Below are 18,173 nucleotides of genomic sequence, written 5' to 3'. Positions count from 1 at the left end.
GGTAGACTTGATGAGTTCCAGATTATTAGCCCTATGAAGACCTACATGGACGGAAACGTCTAAAGGTCAAGAGTCTTTTGTGGAGAATCCTGCTGTTCCATTCTCCATTTGGGAGGGTCTCTGGAGAAAGAGGCTGACTATGAAGGGAATGTCTTATAAATTTTCAGTCAGGTGCTGGAGCAAAATATTGATTTTTCTTATGAAATTAAAAAAAAAAGTCTTGAAGTGATTTGGTAAATTGGTAAGTTGGTGCTACAACTTCATGGCTAGAAATGATAGCTTAAATTCTAGTTCTTATTTCCAGAGAAAGCAAGTTAGGTGCTCTCATTCTAATTTACGTAAATAACAGTGCAAATAAAATCCTATTAAATTGATGGTAAAGATCCAAATGATTTCACCTAAAATATTGTAAGGGTTGAGGTCATCAAGAGAGGACAACATACTGTTAACAGTGTATTGCATAGTTTTCATCAGAGGTCTCTATACTGCGTATCATAGATACCTTCTGCCTGTCCTTAGAGCCTAATCTTGCTTTCATTGAAAGCTCCTATTAAGTTGAGCATTTCGTAATATGGACCTGTTAATCTAATGCATTCACAAACAAGACAAATAATTCATACTTAAAATAAAATAAAGATCAGTCAGACATGTTTAACTGAGATGCATATGAACATTTTTGAGATATTATTAGGCTTCAGTTTCTGTAGAAACAGAGATGATAGACATAAATATTTGCAAGCAATTTTTTCAGTCTGTAAATAGCCCGTGCTGCAGTTTAAGAAACTCTGCCTGAAATCCACAGGCAACCCAAGAATGTTACAGCTTTGTAATTCATTAGTAACATTTCAGTCTGAATAAAACCAAACCTGCTTCTTGTATGCGTCCTGATAAGTATTTTTTGCTTGATTTTCTAAAGAATGAGGCCTGTTTGGCTGCGTTGTGTGGAGGTGGTTTGCATGCATGCCAGTAGTGTCTGGGTATGTCTCTCACTCCAGCAACATTCGAACCCGTTGGATAATTTCAGCCAAGTTTGACAAGCAGCTAGCAGCCTCACAACGAGCGCGCTCCGACGGGTTTCATGAAAACAGATCTCTGTATGGAAGAGAGAAATTCTCCTCATATCTCTGTTGAGGAAGATGTGACCACAAATTGTGTCAGTTAGTCATGCAGAGGAGTGGTGGGAGGAACACCAGGGCTGGGACAGCTCTGTAAGCATTTGCTGCTCCCTATTAAATAACAGAAAACCTGACTCTGAAATGCAATCTGGAAGAGACTAAGCTTCATTAGATCTGTTGCTGGTGGAGCTGGCTACTCACTTTGAGGAAAATTGTCTACCTTTTTATTAAGTTACAGTAGTGCCTGTAGATTGCCCTTCTAGCCAGGTGCAGCGTATGAACATAGAGTTAAATGAAGTTTTATGAAGTCCTGGTCCTGAGTACGTAAAAGCAATTTGCTTTTATTTTAAGCTCAAACCTGCTGTCTGATCTTGCCGGTACTTCCAAGTAGCCTTTGAGTACCTGAGAACTGTGAGACTACACACACAAGAAAATATACTAAAGTGCAAAAGAGTTTGCAGGATTACACCCTTAGAGTTATTTCCAAGTATATCTTGAGGACTGAGCTTGTTAAAGAAAGGCAGGAAGTTCACAGCTATATAATTTGCTCCCAGTAGAGCTCTGTCAGAGCCTAAGACTTGTTTTACTCAGAGTACAATCTAAAATGAAACACTCATATATAAGGAAATACGATTAAAACAATCAGCCAATGAAACAAAAATCCTCTGAGCTACTCCTATCTCTGTTTTTCCTTGCGCATCCTGTCTCTTCTCTGTTTTGGATAATTAGATTGAAAGCTCTTCTAAATGAGGAGCTGTCTACATTTTGTCTCTTGTGTAACACGAAGATCATGCGTGGTACTTCAAAAAATACATTAATATTTAGCATTTGTCTTTACTGTCTTTGATGAAAACATAGAATTTTGGCTATAGATTTTCTGCAGGAATTTTTCTAGGGATGAACAAAGAAATACCAGCATGAATTGGCAGTATGCAGTATTTTTCCTGAGGGATTTTGTCCATGATCTAAGGAGGAGCTTATGAAATCACATACATGTTCTGCCAGAATGTTACCATTAGTGCATGGTAACACAAAACTGTATGTGAGAGAGTGTGTTGTGAGACATGGCCAGGATGAGACTCTTGGGTACGTACTGTCATGAAGTTTGGACGAGCAATTAAAAATATATGTAAGTGGGATACAGTTATAGAGCATGGGGATAAGTTCTTTGACAGCTCTCCAGCAGCTGTGGCACAAGTGAGATTTCAATCACAACTTTGAAGCAAGGCGGTAAATTAGGATGGCTTAGGGATTGTAACTAAGGGTGGTCTAGGGATTAGAAATGCACTCAAGGATTCATGACTGATGTTCAGTTCCTGTTTCTGTCACAGCCCACTGTGCAAATAACAGCAAACCTCCTAAACACGATAGAGTTGTGTTGCAAAAAAATTCTGGCCTGTCCCCAAAACCAGAAGCGTTATGGTCATGGCACTGCAAAACCAAGTCTAACCTAAAAAGTACCAGAGCTATGCAAGTATTACATTGCTTTCCACTTCTGTCCTATGCAGACTTTCCAATTCCAGCTGGTGCTGGCTTTATTGTACAATTTAGACGCTCCCAAAACATCTCTCTGTACTTTTTGTTCATGTTCTGTGAAACACTGATAGTTGATCTTCCCACTATCGCCCTGGTATTTTAAGGATAAATATGCAAAGGACTGTGGGGGCCTCAAATACTGTGGTGACTGGGTCGTCTTAGACCAGAATGTTTTTCTGATAATAAAGAAATAGACTCTCTCTGAAGTCTTATCTTCCAAAGCCAGAGCTCCAGGCTGGAGTTTGCTGCGTTACTGGCTCGCTGCAAAGGCAATGGCATCTGCTTTTCTTTGTTCAAGGCTTTGCACAATTTGGAGCTTAGAGAGATGGCCCCTTGTTTCAAAATTGCCCTGTTTGTGCTTAGTCATTACCTCCGTGGAGCTCAGTAGTCCGGCCTCCCGGACCTTTGTAACAGATGCTATTGTGCAACGTGAGCGACTGTGATTGAAGTTTCCAGAATAGATTTTAATTAGAAACATAACTTCATACAGTAGCTTGGAATGAGTACAGGGGAAAACATCAAAACAAGAGATGAAAAAGAAAATGCCAGAAGAGAGACAAATAAAAGGCCATTTTATTGGCATTTTGTACTGAAAAGCACTTGACAGGAAATACTGTGCATATCTGTAAAAAACGAAAGCATATAGCAAGCAGTAATAACTATATTATGAGGACCCCAGAGAACCAGATCCTCAACTGGTGTAAATCAGCATTGCTTCATTGATTTTATGGCTGCTGCCACTTTGCATTGACTTCACTGGTGCTATACTCATTTATACCAGCAAGGACCCTGGCCAGTTTGGCACAAGTGAAAGAAGGAAATGTTGAATACTTGTTTATGGTTTGCTTATTTTTTTATTAAATTCTAATCTTTTGTTTTGTAGATTGTCCTCCACTTGGTCTAGAGACATTAAAAATTACTGACTTCCAGCTTCATGCTTCCACAGCAAAGCGATATGGCCTTGGGGCCCACAGAGGAAGGCTTAATATTCAGGTAACATCCATTTTTCTCCTAAGTGGTAGAATGGCTTAAGGTTGTATCGTCGCATAAAGAGAACCAATGGATGGTTATTGCTTCTGACTACTTTGTCAGCTTATGTAATGCAAATGAAGGGGAAACATTGGAATTACAACAGTGAATAAGGTTGATGGATTACTCTTAAAGTTGTGGGGGTCATTTCCCAGTTTAGAAAATGCTCCAAACTTACTGTGCTGAGGATTCGAATCCTTACAGAACTCTCTGCGTAAGTAAAGGTGGAGGTGAGGCCGCACAGAAATCTTTCTCAGCTGTAGGAAATCATCCCAGCTCTGTTAACAGTGAGACTGAAAGGAAGCTTATGAACAAGTTGCCTCTTTTTTGTTGTTTGCTTGTAGTTGATGACAGTAGTTAATTGAAATTGTGGTTTTAAATGAAGCACTTACCCTAAGGCAGCTTTTCAAATGCAATGATAATGCTACAAAAAATGCTAGTTAGAAGCCACTGGCATACAACCTCTTGTCTGGTTTAGCTGCTTTTATTTTATCATGAAGAGTTGTGCATTGCAGGAACAATTTCTATTTCCTATGTCTAGTGTTTCTTTTTTTTTACTTTATTCATGCTACTTGCTGAATTACGGTTGTTTCCAGTGAAAAAATATTCCTTTTGCATAAGAAAGTAGAACATCTAAAACCCAAGTTCATATACCAGACACTGGTCACCAAGTGAAGAGTGAAAAATGCATAAAGTTTGTTTAACTTGCTAGCTAGCTTTTATTAACCCTCCATTAGATGTTTTTTCTCTAGCTGAAGAGAATTGCTAGTTAATAGACTAAAACAGGGACTAGGAACCACAAATCCAATCAGCAGCGCAATTTCACATGATGCCCAATTCAGGGTAATGGTAGGCAGCTGCTGGAAGGAGGCACCCATGGTGCAGTCCTGCTTTTTTCTTGAGCTCGATCTAGTGATAGTGCCTTTGCTGAAACAGTTCTGTGAGTTTATCCAGAGGAGAACTGCTCTGTTTTTTTTGTTTTGTTTTAATGGGTCGGTTTTTATCAGAAAAGCTCAGTAAACCAGTTCACTGTGTTGCTATGTAAGCACCAGAATTAACTCTAGGTGAATGGTAGGAGCATGCTGACAGCATGGAGATGGGAATGGGCACTTTCCTTTCAGACTGCGTGTGCTATTACACCAGTCTGGGTTTGATGTGAGACTTTGCTTGCAGCCTTCATGTTTAATTTCTTTGGAGATCTGGGCAAGGTACTTTGCTTCTTTATTTCATATTCTTTGCTAGGAAAGACCATAAAAAGACCATTCTTTGCTGGTGACCCTAAGAAGAGTAAGTTGGTGATATTCAGGTGTGTTCTATAGGAATGTTTATTTTATTATAGTTTTGCTTGTATGCTTGCATAAAAACCATAAAATATGTGATGTAAGTTCTCTGAATTATTTATGTCAGTTCCATTTGTTGTGGTCTTTCATTTTTCATGGCATTGTTAAGGTTCACTTAGTTAAACACAAGAACGACCATACGGGTTCAGACCAGGCGTCCATCTGGCCCACTGTCCTGTTGTAGCCTGAAAATAAACAGGGATATCCAGGGCCTCTAGTGGAAGCAAAGAAAAAGGTCTTTTGCTGGGAAACTAACGGAAGAGAGGTGCCAAGCAGCTTGTACTTCCAAAAAGCGCTTGGGGCTAGGATTAGACCGAGTTTCCATGTGTGCATTTGTTTCTTGTGGTATCCTGTTGCCAGTTAGGATCTCAGGGGCCTGCGTTTATCTCGCCCCACGTTCGTCTGCCACCAACCCAGCTGCTGGTTAGCAGCAGTGTCCAGGCGCTGCTGATTATAACCATAATGCTTCTGCCACGTCTTTGGCAAAGCTTTCATTTCTGTTTACTGTGGGCATGAAGTCTCTGCCTGTACAGCACTGCAGGTCCCATGTCAGCTCTGGAGTCCTGCACAGAAGTCTCGGATGAAAAGACCGTTAGTCCCAGTGCCAATAAAAATAGTGTGTTTACTTTCTTCTTTGTTCTCTAGTTTCAGATCTTTGTTTAGAAAAATCATTCTTTTTCCTATGAACAAAAGCTTTCATGATGTTGTACTTGTGCCTGGTACAGATTTTCATTTTGTTGTTATCCTCTTGAAATGTATTAATTCTGCATAAATTCTCCTTACTGCATGAAAGTTATGTTTTGATTCTTTTCTGGTGTATGGAGTTACTTCATCCCATGACTCTCAGAGGCTCATATATGAATAACCCAGAAGTGCCTAATCTATGCAATGTTTGATTTCAGTGATTTTTTTTTTCTGTTTTGCTTTTCCTGTTTGAATGCAGCATTTTTCTCTCCTACACCTTTATCTCTAACAGACATTTCTAGTAATCCTCAAATCAAAACTTTCCACGTTACTGAAAGCTTGTTTCTGTACTATAAAGTAATTTCCTAAACCCCTTGATGACTTAGAGTTACCACTGTGACTGACTGTTAAAAGTGCAGTCTTGCATTTGTTTTTCTTTTCCTCTACTTTTGGGATTGGCTTAAAATTGATAACTTTTCAATATTTTTGAAGCCATTTACACTTGCAGATCTCTTCCCTGCCACTTGATTTTTTCAGTGTTTAGTCTTATTTTGCATTTAGGACTTCTGAATTTCAGTATTATTTGAAAAATATATGCTTACAACCATATGTAGGTACCACAGGGGAGCTTGTGGGAGCTTGGGAGCTTGAAATGGAGATTAACTTGCATTACAGTAGCGCGAAGGCTGTGGAGACGTGTGTGGCAGTGTGTCGAGGGTGTACCAGTGGCTCCTCTGCTGCCGGCGATGGCGTGAGCTCCGCCGGCCAGGCCGTGGAGGAGCCGCTCCGGGTGGGACGGGAGGCCTGGGCAGGTCTAGCTGGGCTTTTGATGACACGCACAGCTTCTCGCTTGACTCTTACCACGAATCTCGCTTGACTCTCTGACCCTGAATAGTTATATATTTTTTTTTTCCTTTCTCTCCCCTACCTACAGTAGAATAATGTTTGTCATCATCCTGCTAGAAACTGAGAAGAATTTAAGCATAAGTGGTTTGATGTTGGTAGATTTTTTTGCTGCTGCTGCAGCTGACTTACAGCAGAAGACTGAAATTTTGTTCTTCGTTTGAATACATTTGGGCTGTAATGTCTTTCTTTTCATTATAGAAGCTAGGTTAGACTTAGAGGTGCTCTTGAAAATTCAGTGAAAGGAAGAAAGGTTTGCTTAAGGCCCAGTCCTTGCTTCCAGTTTCTGTTAGCTCCTGCACTCTTCTACTGATGAAGATAATGTCAGCATTTAAAATGTGCTGTATAAAAAAAAAAAATTGTCTTCTGTATCTCATAATTTGAATCCATTAACTCCATTAATTAAATACAGGGGTTTTTTAATTAAAGTAAACAATTTACTGGGATAGGGTATTTTGACCTACATTCGTTGCAAATAGCTGTTCTCATCATTCAGGAAGGAAGATTATAATTTTCCAAAGACTTTAATGACAAATTATTAAATATTTGATAAAAGCTGTAAGCTTTTTATAGAAATAATATTTTGAAGAGTCCATCAAGGAAATTTCAAGTTTAAAGCTTCTTTTTTGAAGAAGAAGGGAAGAAAAAAAAAAAAAGGGAGTGTGTGGGGAACAGTGTCCTGGCTCTAAGAGGTACAGAACACAGAAATCTATTGAGATTCTTTTCCTTGGGAGATATTTTTATTAAGAATTTTTCAAGCAGTATTCTGTGATAGCTATGCACAGCTACTTGCTAAATTCCTAGTGAAAAATATTATTTTAGCTTAAGAAAAGTTGAAGTAAGGAAAAAAGGGATCAGGAAGAAGTAGTAACACAGGGCTTTTATGCTCTTTCTTTGGCCCTGTTATTTTAAGATCTGCGTAACTGTAATCATACCCTTTAGACTCCCCATATTCACTGTATGACTTAAATACATGCCAAGCTTTTAATCAAGTCCAGCTGAAACCATGGAAACTTTAATATGTAATTTAGAGGTTTTTTTGCCTATAAGCCCTTCTTTCTCTCCTCTATTTTCTCCTCTCATTGTAATGTAGAGGACAGGTTGACACCCTGATGAGTATCACACTTATGTGTAATGCCCTCATTCTGAAGGAGGAAGAACCCTAAAACAAAAATTCCACTTGAAGCACTGTCAGTGATGTATTTGGTCCACTGAAATTGGTGATGTTTCATCAGTGCAAGTGGGATTAGTACAGCGCTGGTTCAAGGTGCTCTGTGGATCTTAATGCTTCCTGGCAAGCACTAGTTTTAAACCCTAAGGCTACTTCAAATTCCATCTTATTTTAAAATACTTTGAAACCTTTTCTTGAAAAAGGTTATAACTCAGGTCAGTGATCATATTTATATTCTCTCTCATTTTCCCATTGTTGAGTTCTCCTTGAAAAAATTGTATTCCAGTGTTAACAGAATTTTCTTTTGTATCTTGTACTTCAATTTATACACAAACTTCACTTTCTAGATATCAGAGTTAGTACAGAGAACTAGGTGACTTTATGTAAGTTTGGCAGATGCAGTAAAACTGAGACAGCACACCTGAAATTTTGTTAGGTTTTGATACCTTTTTAAAATGAGAAATTTTAGAATTTGAATATATGTCTGCATTTTGCAGGACTTCTTTCAGATGCAAATAGATTTGGACTGGGGAATGGGGTTGACAGCTGCATCTTCTATTGCGGCTTCAGTCTGCCTCAAAGTGCATTTTAGTAGAAACTCCATAAAAATGGATGTAGACAAACCCGCCAACATCTGCCATTCTAACACTGCTGTGACTGTGTACTCTCTGCTAATACTGCTCAGTGGGATGCTAAGGGATGATTCAGACAATCTAATTAACAACTGTGCTCTTGGGTATTTATTTTGTTGTATATACAGCAATTGAGGTTATATCAGTGAAGAAACAATAACTCTATGCCAAAGTTTAAGATCTTTGTCTTTTATGTAGGTTTACAAAGTTTTCTGTACTCTTCATTTATAATTGGGAAACATTTAAGAACACCTATTCTTAGAATTGCCTGGATGGCAATGATAAACCCACATTAAATACAGAAGAAATGCCATAATAATACATGTAGCTTTTGAGGGCCATATGGAAAAGCTTCTGTGCATTCGTTCTATGAGTTTCCAACCAGCTTGGTGCAAAACACTTCCTGGGTTTTAGTAGTGGGATGAATATCCATAGACATCAGATGCTACATTTCTTTAAATGCTATTTTGTGTGTGTTTAGAATACATCTTGCTGAAAAGATCTTGCAGTTATTTCTTTTTTGAAAAAGTTGAGAAGGCTGTTGTTTATTGCCAGTGTAAATTGGGATGTAGGTGGATATAAGTTGGAGTACAGTTGGGAGCTGGACATTCCTGAATTCTTATCCTCTGACATTAATTTGCTGTAAGTCCATAGTGATGAAAATTTTATAATTCTGGGAATAAGAATTGGTGGAAAATGTTTCCATATGCCCTACACTCTCCTTTGCTACTTTCAGTGGGAAAGGAGGTTATTCCACCTCTAACCTTTCTGTCATTGGATTGGAGTTGGCTTTTTAGGACTTGCATAACTCGGAGGACCATGCAGATAACTTCTTCTGGATAAAGACTCCATTAGGCCACCAGCAGACAAAGCTGAACTAAACAGAACTAAAGTTCTGTTTATGCCCTTTAATTATATATTAAATATATATTTCAGGTTCTTAGTTTTTTAAAGAGACTTAGCAGTAGGTTTTTTTGCTTTGAGTAAGAAAAATATTTTGGTAGCTCCATATAGTTGTTGAGAATGACAGTCTCGGGGGTCTTGGAACATGTGCTTGAGCAAAAAGAGAAAGTGGAATGAATGATGACTTCCTGTTTTCTTTACTTTTTCCTATGAAAGACCTTTGGTTTTGTGGTTCTGATTTATGAAGACAGCTTTGCCTTCTTTTCAGGCAGGTGTTAACGAAAATGATTTTTATGATGGTGCTTGGTGTGCAGGAAGAAATGACCTGTATCAGTGGATTGAAGTAGATGCTCGAAGGCTAACAACATTCACTGGAGTTATCACACAAGGAAGAAACTCTCTCTGGTCGTAAGTACATGCTTACTTTTCTCCCTGTGACTCGAGGCTTTCAAGCCAAGGAATTTACATTGTATTGTGTTTTCTTTTTTCAAGAAAGGGGAATAATGGAAATACAATGTTATATCAAGTAATTGAACAGAGGAAAAACAAAAAGCAAAGTGTTTATGTGTGTCATACAATACAAACTTGAAGACAGCAAACTTCTATAATCATTATCTACATATAAAATAGAGTTAAAGGAAGCAACATAGTTTACATGCCTTTATCCTCACTTTGTTGAACTTGATTGTATTAAGTTTCTTAATTTTTGGCAATATTTAACTAGGTTAGTTTATCATACTAATGAACAATGAGTGATCTGTGACACTTACTAATACATAGGCAATCACTAGATAACTGCTAAAGTTCCAAAACATGATTTTTAAATCAACAGTTAATATTTATTTCTGTATTATTTTTTAAAAGAAGAGTTTATAACATAATTGAAAAACATGCAGTATGTTTTGATCAGAACTTGAGTGTTTGCTACTAGGTATGCTGTGCTGTATTTATGGATGGTAGGAAGACTCCATGGAGTTATAGCCTGGTTGCTGCATGGCTTTAAGGAAGGACTGCTTTTCATTAGAGGCAGTTCTCTTCTTTTGCTGAAAAGAGAAGCAATATAGTACTGTAAAGCCCAGGAGCTTGGCTTCTGGTCCTGTGGTGCTGTCCCTTTCAAATGCTGAAAGCACTCGAGCTTTTTGGCTACTGCTTATCTTACAGAATTAGAATATTGCACTATGAAATAACTGTTTTGCATGGAGTTGTGTGTATTTGTGTGCAGTTACCTGGTTGTGACCTGCTTCTCAGAGTAGGTGCCCAGATTAGGCTCTCACTGTGTTTTAGAAATCAGTCCTTCCATTCAAACCACTCCTCCATAGACATATTAGCAAAAGACCAGTTGCTCATGCTGGATATTTAATTCATCCAAGTGTGAGGCTCCTGAAATGCAAGAATTCACCCTCTACCCCCAGATATCTGAATCCCTTTCCACACTGAGGTTGTAGTTTGATGCAATGGGGATGTGAAAAAGGAGGGTGTGTGTGTGGTGGTGGTGGTGGTGGTGGTTGTTGTTGTTGTTTTATTTTGTTTTTATGCTGCTTTTTGCTAGCTCTGACCCTAGCTAGCATTGCTATGGAAGATACCAAAAGTACCCTGCTGACATCAGTGGAATTACTCTATGACACAGCCCGTATGAGCGAGGTGAAAATCATGTGCCAGGAATAGAGTAATCAGCTGGCCTAAACAGGAGCTGGAAGTCATGGTTTATCTTCTTCCTGATCTTTACAGTGTTCATTCACAATCTCTTTTAATTTCTTGTTGGGTCTTGCTGCACTACGTGAGTGAATAATCCCACTCATATTGCTAGACATCCTTGGCCATCTCAGTTGGAGATGCACAGCCTTAGATTCTTTCTGGCCAGATCCCTCAACTAAGAAAATCTGCATGCTCTACAATAAAAGGCACACCAGAAAAATACCACCATAGTTAAGCAAAAAGAAAAAGAACCTTTTTACTTTCTACACTATAATTTCTGGTGTTTCTTTTCTTTTATGCATTGGTGTGGGAGCAGGAGCCCTTTTGGCAAGGTTTCTATATTTATTCCACATTGTTCTGTGTTAGGTAGATAATTATTCTAGCAAAGGCTTATTCCTTTCTGTATTTGTACTCTTGACATCATTGTTCCCTTCAACACCAATGCTGCATTGCTTTATCTTGTGTTGCTATTTTTAGTTTAGCTATATTGTGAGTTTACATCAGGACTTGATGCTGTATATTTGGTACTCACTGTCTTTTTTTTGGGGGGGTGGGGGGGAGTGACTGAGTCTTGTTTCACCCTCCTCCCTGTGCAAAGTCAACTGGCAGAACTGCAAAGGTCTGCGGGAGGAGCAGGGTCAGTGCTGGGAGAACAGATCCAGGTTCCTCCTAGGTTGTTATTCATCTTTGCAGAGAAATATGCATGTTTCTGCCTCAAGGGAGCAAAGGCAGGTTTGAAGGGGCTAGCAATAGGCACCTGCAGTGTGGGGCAGGCTAATGTCTGCCAGAAAGGACGTCCTGCAAGACTGGGCTCTGCAGTGCGGGGAAAAACAGAGTAAGGCCCCTGTCAGGGATAATGTCCTACACCACCTGCAGATCATACCCGAGGGCCCGTCATGGAGGTGGCTTTCCTCTGATTAGGATGCGGTAGCCTCTGTCTGACTCAGTTGTTCAAATCAGATGTAGGATCTCCTTTATACTGAACAACAGCAGTGACATCAAATCCTGACAGCTGGCTGAAGTGGCAGGTTGGTAGACTTTCTGCAGTGCATGATTAGGAAGATATGATGTTACTGTCTCATGAAGTGCATGTATATATACTTATATATATGTAGATGTACACACCTCTACATTTTTGGCATATCCAAGATGATCAATCCTGTAGTGCATAATCCTTACTGCAATAGGCGTGGGTTAAGCTTCCACGGAATGGTGTTTTGCACTTCTGCTAACTGCCAGGCTTTCTGGGGTTGTGTCAGAATCCCTAATGTTAGAAATTTGAGTTGCTGCTGATGCAGCTTTGGCAATGGGACTGGCTTCCCTGGAGTCCACCTCGTTCCTTTTCCCTTCCCTCACATTGTATAGATAAAACCTGTTTACCTGAGGTTTGTATGGTCTAGTTCTGCATATGTAAGGCCTTGAATTTTAAAAATAATTTAATATTCCTTGAAGTACCAAAGTAGGTGTCTGCATCTTCAAAAGAGTTTTGCCTGACTTATGCAAACCTCATCTGAACTAAGTATTGTTCTGGGATTTGCCAGTTTCTGAGCACTCTAGGACATGGTGATGACAGATGCTGCCTTTTGGATTATTTTGTTGCATCTGAATGATGGTATCTTCAGTGTGACTTTCCTCCTGAATTCCTCCTGCAGTCAAGGAAGTGAGAAGGAAGTAAAAAGCCTGTGAAATTATGCTGTGGAGAAGAGCCACACAAAGAGAAATTCAATCTGGATGATAATAGAGATGATAAGCATGGAACAGAGGTTGCATTAGGGTGGAGCTTGAAGACATTTGGTGGAAGCTTTGGTACTTTTGACAACATGGGGAGAGGAGTTTATGACATTAGCTATGGGAGTTTCATGCAGTGAATTGCCTTTTATAAGCCAAGCCAGAAGAAACAGGCTGACAGGACTTTTACTGGTGTGGGCAGGATCTTTTCTAATAGTTTTGATAAACAGGCACTAGAAAAAAAGGAGATTCTTTGGCTCCCTCCTCTTAGTCTTAGTGGCCACAGTGTGAAGGCATCAAAAACCACTATTTATGGTATGAGAGTTTGTGCAAAATGCACTATTCTGTTACCTAAAGGACCTTCACAACTTCATGAAGATATGTGACAAGAATATAGTGCATTCATAGGCAATAGAAACGTATGCTGGAAAATAAACTTATTTTGGGTAGCAGAGCCCAACACCCCTCTGCTGATTTGTTTTGTATTAGAAGCAAAAGCTTGCCAAGCGTGAGAGCCAAGGTAAGATTTTATTTAAGCCTTGGAGACTTTCCCAGCATGAATAAGGAATCAAGACACTAGGATATATGGTAGGTTTGCCAATGCTATTATGTGACACCGATTAAAAAAAAAAAAAAAATCAAAAAAGGAATCTTTTTTCCTTTGCATTGAACAAGAAATTTAATATTAAGTGGGGAAAATTAACTTAACATCCACTCTGAGCTTCTGCCTAGATCAGACCTGTCTCTGTGGCTTTGGCTTCTTGCTACTAACTTGAAAAGTACACATAAAATGACAAGGGAAGGCAGGTGAGGACACCCACAGAATGCTGCAGCAAATTACTCTGCTTCTTGTTGCAGAGCTGCAACATTTGAGATAGCAGTCTGGCCTTCAAGTCTCTTTGTTTTAGTGATGCCCTAGCCAAAGCTAGTGTACTGATGGTAAAAGCAACTTTTTACCCCTTTCTGCCAGCACTGGCAATTGTAGCCTCGATCTGCTGATGGTCCACTCACTTAGACAGTTTCTACAGGTAGTCTCTTAACACTGGCTTTTTTCATTGGCTTTACAAATTTTAGGACAATGGAAGAATTGAAGATCACAGTTAGTACTTAGTGCCATGCATTTGTGTTATTGGCACCATGATTTTTTATATGAATATATTTTTCTATTCTAAGTCACTATTTCTACTTGTCCCACGGAACGCTTGCATGTTGCTCTTTTCCAAGGTCTCATCCTACTTCACCTCGCCCCCCCCCCCCCCCCCCCATTAATGATTAACTTGGAGATACAGTCCTAGGGAAGTGGGTGCAGCAGTATGTGGAGTACAGAGAAGATATAGCTGGTCTTGAGCCACTGAGAAAGGACCTGAAAATGATAATAGCACCAGAATGAAGGTAGAGGAAAAAATGAAAAGCTATTAGGATAACAAGAACCAGTGTTCATCTGTGGCAGATGGATAAGGTTAAATACTGTTCTAGAAGCAAGAGTGCTCTTGCCCTGCAGAACACTATGTAGGGAGACCATGGTCATCACAGCTCACCTCTGTAGGTGAAACACCAGCTAGTCTGCTACTGCTTCTTACATGCAAACTCAGTCTTCCAGTGTTTCTTTGGATATCTTTGTGTGGCCTTGAGAATTAGAAGCGTATCAATAAGGAGACGTGACCAGGTTTCAGTGGCCTAAACCAAAGTCCCCGTTTCCTGTTGAGCAACCATCTCGAAGTCCTAGAACCAGCCACGAGGAAGCACTAGTCATGGGTGTGTTCTGAAGCTGGCCTAATCTGTGTCAGCAGCCAAGAAATAACTTGCCCATGAAAACTAGTAAGTGAAGGAGGAGATAGAATGACTCGCACGAGTTGCTGAGCAAGAGATGATATGGAAAGAAAAACTAAATGTGACGAATAAGGGAAGGGAGATGAATCAGCAGACAAATGGGCAAAAGTAAGAAGAAAGGAAGGAGTCAGGAAGGTATTAAAGAGTGAGGAAAGGGAGAAAGAAGGGGGGAACAGAACAGAGTTGATATAGACCAGGAGAGGCTGCTAGGGGTTAGGTATTTTAAAAAAAAAAAAAAAAAAAAAGAAAAGAAAAACAAAATTGCAGCTGCAGGTATGATGATGGGAACTCTTCAACTTCAGTTCTTCTTTTCCCACTGCTGCTCAAGCAAGTTGCGTGGTGTTGTGTGTATGGTTTTTTTTTTTTTCTTTCCTTCTTAAATGTCCGCTGCTGCCCGGCTCCGGCTCCAAGAGCCGGAAAGGCTCTGCTTGCCTTTCCCAGGGCTCTCGTGCCTGAGCTCTAGACCTGAGAGCATTGTGGGCAAAGGGGCCAAGGTGCAGAAACAACTCTTGAAAGTGCAGGTAACCCAACCAGAGAAAGGAGGAATCCATGCTTGGCTAGTACTGAGTACTTGATTTGTTTAATCATTTCCTTCACAAGGAAAAAATGCTTCTATTCTACATCAGATTCTGTGCTCAAACTGCACAGCTATGAATTCAATAACAGTCACTTGGAATCAGATTTTTCTGCTGTTCTTTTTCCCTTTTGTAGCAAGCACAATTGGGCCTTGAAGGAAAATTCCTGAATTTTGAGGAGTTCTTCCTCCTACCAGTCAAAATAAGCACAAGGACTCAATGACTGTAGCTTTTCAGATACCTGAGGCATTTTTAGGAAATCTGAAACCATGCCAAAATACTTTTTCATTATCAAAAATGGCAAATTCTGCTTAGATGTTCCAGGAGTTGTGCAGATGTTCTGAAATTCCCCAAGTAAAATGGGGGCCAGCTGCAAGAACCAGGGCTGCTTTGACTTTTGTGCTGAAGATATCTGAAACTCAGAAGTGACACAAATGTGGGTTGATATGAATAAGAGTTAACAACTTGAGTGGGCAGAATGTCAGTTCCTTCCTAGGATGCTGGCGTATAGATGAGAACACTTTGGGACTGGTGTTTCTGGGCAGTTATGACACTGTTTCGGTAGGAACAGCAAGTTCATAGAAGGACAGTAGCGGCATCTCTTTGCAGAGCTGTTTTGTTTCTCTTTTCAGGCAAGAAAAATTGTGTGAGGGATGTGACCTTTTAGAAAGGCATGTTACATCCTATTCTTAGAGAGGGTTGATGCTGGCAGCTGGGATATAGCTGGGCTACAAAGGGGTTTATGGCTGAATATTTGGGGGAGAAATATGGTATGTAATTCTTTATATTGCTGCCAAGAGGTCTTTATGAGTTTTCATGAACTACATATACTTAAACAACTATTCAAGGCTGTTCTGAGTGGGACACTGGAAGCATCACTGTGGAATTGTGCCATATATTTAAAGCAATGATGTGATAGTTTAAAATATGCACTCTTTTGACAGAAGGAAAGAAAATATTAATCACTGTTAGCAGTTTGGCAAGAATCTAAAAAACATAGGAAGCATGTTTCCCACAACCCAAACAATCTTTTGATAATTCAGCATTATCTTTTGTATCAAGAAAAAAACCACATGTCTAAACAGACACAAAATGTACTGGGTATTAATACAAAGCTTCAGACTGTTTCCACATACAGGATGTTTTAATATAGAAAAGAAGATGTAATGTTTGTTAGTAACGTGTATTTGTTATCCTTGATAGTTCTAATACAATGCAGTCTTTCAACCATGTCAAATTATGCACTATTGCTGCATGTCATGAAATAATAAAATGACAACATAATTTGGAAAATAGTGAATGAAATATTCTTTACAAAATGCTCAAGTTCCAAAGCCAGTCTAAAATTTTCATAAATCCAAAATAGATTTATTTCTAAATATACATTTATTTCTGGAACTTTAAGCTGCAGGAAAACTTTAAAATGTTAAAAAAGTTAGTTCTTCTACTTTTATACTTTTTTGTTTTTGATTTAAGAAAACAAATTTTAAGGAAGTAAAAATTCTCTAATTCTGAATTGGGTAGAGGTTAGTCTGAATGCCTTGCTGTGAGACTGCAGTATGATTCCAAGCCCAGATATCTTGCCTGACACCCCTCCTCAGGACCTGACATGCTATCCCACTGCTCCAGGAGAACATGATGTCCCATGCACCAGGAAGCCCATCCCAGGCCTTCTGTACTCACTTATTCAGAGCATAGCATCGGCCTTATTAGTTTCATATCTTGATGTACAATTTTTTCAAGAGAATAAGGAACTCAGTTAAACAGAGACTTACCAAGACTACGTATTCAGAAGTGCACTTGCTCAATAGTGTAATTCCTGTTTAGCCACCATGACTGAAGCTGCCGCTTTCTAGAGCTGCCCAGGGACTAACACAGCCCAAGTCAACTGCAGGGGGGAAATGGGGTCGTAGCTCTGGCCTGCTTTTAAACTGGAATTCTTTTGTTCCTGACTACATTTTGAACTGGAAAGCACAGATGGGAAGAAATAGTGTAGACCCCATCTATCATCCCTGCTGCTTCACCTGTTTGATTTCCATGTGCTACTCTAAAAGGACAATAATGGATAAACACCCAGCAAACTTTGCAATTTTTTATAGTACATCCTCATCTTCAGCTTGCTCTGTTGTGTGTAACACGGCCTTTCATGACTCCTAACATCCCTTTTGACAAACCATTCTTGGAGAATAATACATCTCTGGAAACTACCCAGCTTGCTATGTTTACACTTGAGGATAAATTCAGGTCAGTGCGGTTTGGGTGGTATGGCATGACCCTCTTTATTTGGTCACAAAATAGATGTGTTGTCCCACTTTCTAATTTACTGTAGTATTCACTGGCAATTCCTCAAGTATTGAGACTGCTCTTATGGATAGTCCATACATGAGGATTGCAAGAGGATAAACTTCTTGCTTGCAAGAGAGCAAAATTTCTTGCTTCCTCCCCAGTTTAGCAGCCATTTGTAGCATTAAGACCAAGGTCTTTACTCTTAGGATCACCTTCATGAAAAGATAATCACATTAGCATCTTCAGTATCCCACTAATCACGTTATAAAAAGCAATGATAATCCATTCAGTCTAACTGCGCTGGCATTCAGAAATGGTACAGTGGTTTACTGGTCAGTATTTATGAGCTGTTTCTAAACCAGTTTTCCAATATATGTGGAAAGAAAGGGTAAAATGCAACAACAGCACGATATTGCTTTTGAAAGCTTAGAATAAACTGCAAATACTGTCTTGCTCGCAAGAGCAGTAGATACACTTGGCATTGAATTTCAAAGCAATACCTCTTATATCCATGCAGAGGCTTCAGAAACATACCCTGATAAAACTTCAGCAAATTCAATGAAAATGTCTGAATGTTTTATCCAAGTCCTCTAATAAAATTAGCAGCTGCTGTGCACTGACATGAAGAACTGTTACAGTGCATCGAATCAGTGCAAACTTATTTGTCCTGACTTGGTCAGTGGCAGGATTACTGAGATTATTATGGCTTCCCTGAAGTCACTGAGTCTCCCTAAGTGAACTGTTCC

The 18,173-nt window shown here is 39.4% G+C and overlaps 1 protein-coding gene across 1 annotated transcript in view; it reads left to right on the top strand.

Moving 5' to 3' along the window:
* CPXM2 (carboxypeptidase X, M14 family member 2) overlaps positions 1-18,173 on the top strand; it is an 83,488-nt gene that overhangs the window by 24,602 nt on the left and 40,713 nt on the right. Inside the window, exons 2-3 of the mRNA XM_026115895.2 lie at positions 3,535-3,644; positions 9,582-9,721. Of these exons, the coding sequence (XP_025971680.2) occupies positions 3,535-3,644; positions 9,582-9,721 (250 nt within the window). The remainder of the gene's footprint in view (positions 1-3,534; positions 3,645-9,581; positions 9,722-18,173) is intronic.

The sequence above is a fragment of the Dromaius novaehollandiae genome, chromosome 6 (assembly GCF_036370855.1).
Source record: "Dromaius novaehollandiae isolate bDroNov1 chromosome 6, bDroNov1.hap1, whole genome shotgun sequence".
Classification (NCBI taxonomy): domain Eukaryota; kingdom Metazoa; phylum Chordata; class Aves; order Casuariiformes; family Dromaiidae; genus Dromaius; species Dromaius novaehollandiae.
The sequence above is the reverse complement of the archived record's forward strand: the minus strand, read 5'-3'. Positions and strand labels throughout refer to the sequence as shown.